A 2,530-nucleotide genomic window follows, 5' to 3' on the forward strand; every position below is an offset into this window, starting at 1 on the left:
TTGTTGAGAGAATCAGTAAAGATAAAAAAACACTGTAATCCCCATATTACAGAGCAAGTAATAAAGAACATGTCTTTATTTTCTTATCAGATCGTGTCAACTAGCCTTCATATACGTTTTAAATTCAAGACTTTCTCTAATAAATTTTATCGTTAAGAATACCCTTCCCCAATACTACAGAAAAGCAATTTCATCTTTAAGAATACCTTTCTCCAGACTACACAAACAAAAACAATTCGTTGTGTTTGTGACCATTTTTCTAGAAAGATTGTTGTAACTCCTTACCAAACTTGAACAAAAGCAATTACAAGCAATTAAAGTGTCTCATCACACAGTTTCTCTGCAGAAATTTTATGTTGACTGAAAGTGGAAAATTTAATCATGGAATTTTGTAAATGACGATTGATAAAAGGATTAAAAAACAAAAGATGGAGAAAGTTTCGTACACCGTATTCACAGTGGACAGACAAAGCAGAAAACATGGTGGGAACCAAAAGGGTCTACCCCTAGTTACTTAGAAAGTCACATGTATACATGATACTTTACAGGTATCTCATTTATAATAAGGATCAAAGTTGAGTCTAGCCAAATCAGTGACTACGTATGGGGTACCTTCTACTGAAAAGTCATATCATGTTCCCAAGAGTCAAGCATACCAGTCAAGGCATGATTTCAACTAGAGGTCAGTTGTTGCAAGAGGTTCAAAATGAAACTGTTGCAAGAGGTTCAAAATGAAACCTACTCAATACTGACAAATTTCAGGAGGCTACTTGATGGTGATGTAGCGATTGGTTCCATGTCTGGCCCAATACTCCTTAAGATCTAGTGGTATTGATAAATCATGGCCTTCTAACACCAACCTGCTGAGAAGTCTGGTAAAAACACTTCCACTCATCTTTCGTCCTCCAATGCGAGCATGGCGTTTGTTTGGAAGTTGTGGTAATGGATGCATAGACAATGTTGTGGTACAACAAGATGACTGCCATCCACCATTCCCCCATTTGTAGCACTGTCGTGGTATGCCAGTACATGTGCAAACTGGAACTGGCATGGTAGTTTCATCAAATTTAACCAAATTCAGGCCAACATCTTGCCTATGCCATTCAGATCGGATTTTTGTACCTTCAAAAGAAGCCTTCCTGTTTAAATCCTCGCCCATTTTCTTTACTTTGTAGGGTGGGTTTGATGCCTTAGAACCAATGACCTTGTTCTCCTTTGTTCTCTTTGCTTGATGAGATTTGACAACTTCAGAAGGTATAACTGTAATTGGGGAGGCATCCTTTGTTTTGTACGCAGCTTCAGACATGATACACAGATGGTTTGAAGAATGATGAATTCGTTTTGATCCACATTGAATTCCACTGCCAAAAGGGAAGGTAACAGAACTGTTCCGACTCTGAAGAGCTGCAAGGGCATTATCCCGTTCCAAAATAGCATTATCTCTTTGAACAAGTGCTTCATCCCTCTGTCGAATGGCTTCATCTCGAGCAGCCAAGGCTTCATTCTTTTCAGATATTGCAGCCTCCAGTTCAAGCTCTAGAATAGCAGCCTGCCTTTCAGCCAAAATGGACCTAATCTTCTTATTCATAACCAGTGCATTTGGCTCTTTCACTTGATGCTGGGAACCAGTATTCCACTGCAAATGCAAAATCCAATTCAACTAATGAATAAAGTGACCAGTAGTGCAAAGCTGAAAAAAAGAAAGATCACAAATTCATGTATTCTATTTACCATGGAATGTGGTCCTCTGTAGTAGTCCATCTTATGTCTGTCATTTTCATTTTGACGGCCATCCTCCATTTTTCATCCAGAGGATTTTGCAACAGATGTGATAGTTGAAGTCAAGAAATCATGGATTTAATTAATCAACAATCTTCAGGTGAAAGGAAACTCCTGTTAACAATGAGAAAAGAAAAAGTGTAGCATTAGGTCAATAAGCAAAGAAAATAGACATCAACGTTCCCAAACATTGTTCTAATACAATCTGAAAAGAATTTAGCAAACTTTGACTGCTAAATAGTTCTTTATTTTATCTTGCACACTACAGACAGAAGTAGATACAAAGAAACCATTTATTGAACAAAAACTCAGGCGTGAAGTGGAGATTCCACCAGTCTCCAACAAGAACTGCACTCAACCTTCCCTGTTTCAATTTTATCAACTATAGATTTATATGGTGGAAAGTAGACAGTGAAAAACTTAATTTCTGTTGCTTGTAGATAAAATTCATTTAACCAAAATGACAATTTTTTACATACCACAAACACCAATGTACATTATAAAGCAGATATGATGCAACGTTGAGAAATAGACATTAATAAAAAAAAAGTAATTAACTAGATATAAACTCTTCATTTAAATGTTTGGCATTTAAAAGGACCATCAAAGCTTGAACAGAAATAACTTAGTCAAATCCATACCTAACCACAATCCTTTATTCTAGCACAAGGAAAAAGGCAATGCCCAAACATTTAGAACTTTCAGACTTTAAAACTTCCAACAGACTCATGTGTTATGCACTTAAAAACAT

At 36.6% G+C, this 2,530-nt stretch overlaps 1 protein-coding gene across 1 annotated transcript; it reads right to left on the reverse strand.

Moving 5' to 3' along the window:
- Positions 1-478: 478 nt before the first annotated feature.
- LOC148195912 (protein BASIC PENTACYSTEINE4-like) lies at positions 479-2,204 on the reverse strand. The gene is made up of 2 exons (XM_088094073.1): positions 1,732-2,204; positions 479-1,636 (listed from the first exon to the last, which is right to left on the reverse strand). The coding sequence occupies exons 1-2, from the start codon at positions 1,798-1,800 to the stop codon at positions 767-769; spliced, it is 939 nt and encodes a 312-aa protein (XP_087950199.1). The 5' UTR covers positions 1,801-2,204; the 3' UTR covers positions 479-766.
- Between the last annotated feature and the right edge of the window lie 326 nt (positions 2,205-2,530).

The sequence above is a fragment of the Vigna umbellata genome, chromosome 7 (assembly GCF_029865625.1).
Source record: "Vigna umbellata cultivar VRB3 chromosome 7, Vumbellata_1.0, whole genome shotgun sequence".
NCBI lineage: Eukaryota > Viridiplantae > Streptophyta > Magnoliopsida > Fabales > Fabaceae > Vigna > Vigna umbellata.

Bases quoted from the DNA above. Each gene is read 5' to 3' on its own strand.
- LOC148195912 (XM_088094073.1), bottom strand. From the start codon at position 1,800: ATGGAGGATGGCCGTCAAAATGAAAATGACAGACATAAGATGGACTAC. The intron at 1,637-1,731 runs GTAAATAGAATA...TTGCATTTGCAG, and splicing joins ACAGAGGACCACATTCCATG to TGGAATACTGGTTCCCAGCA.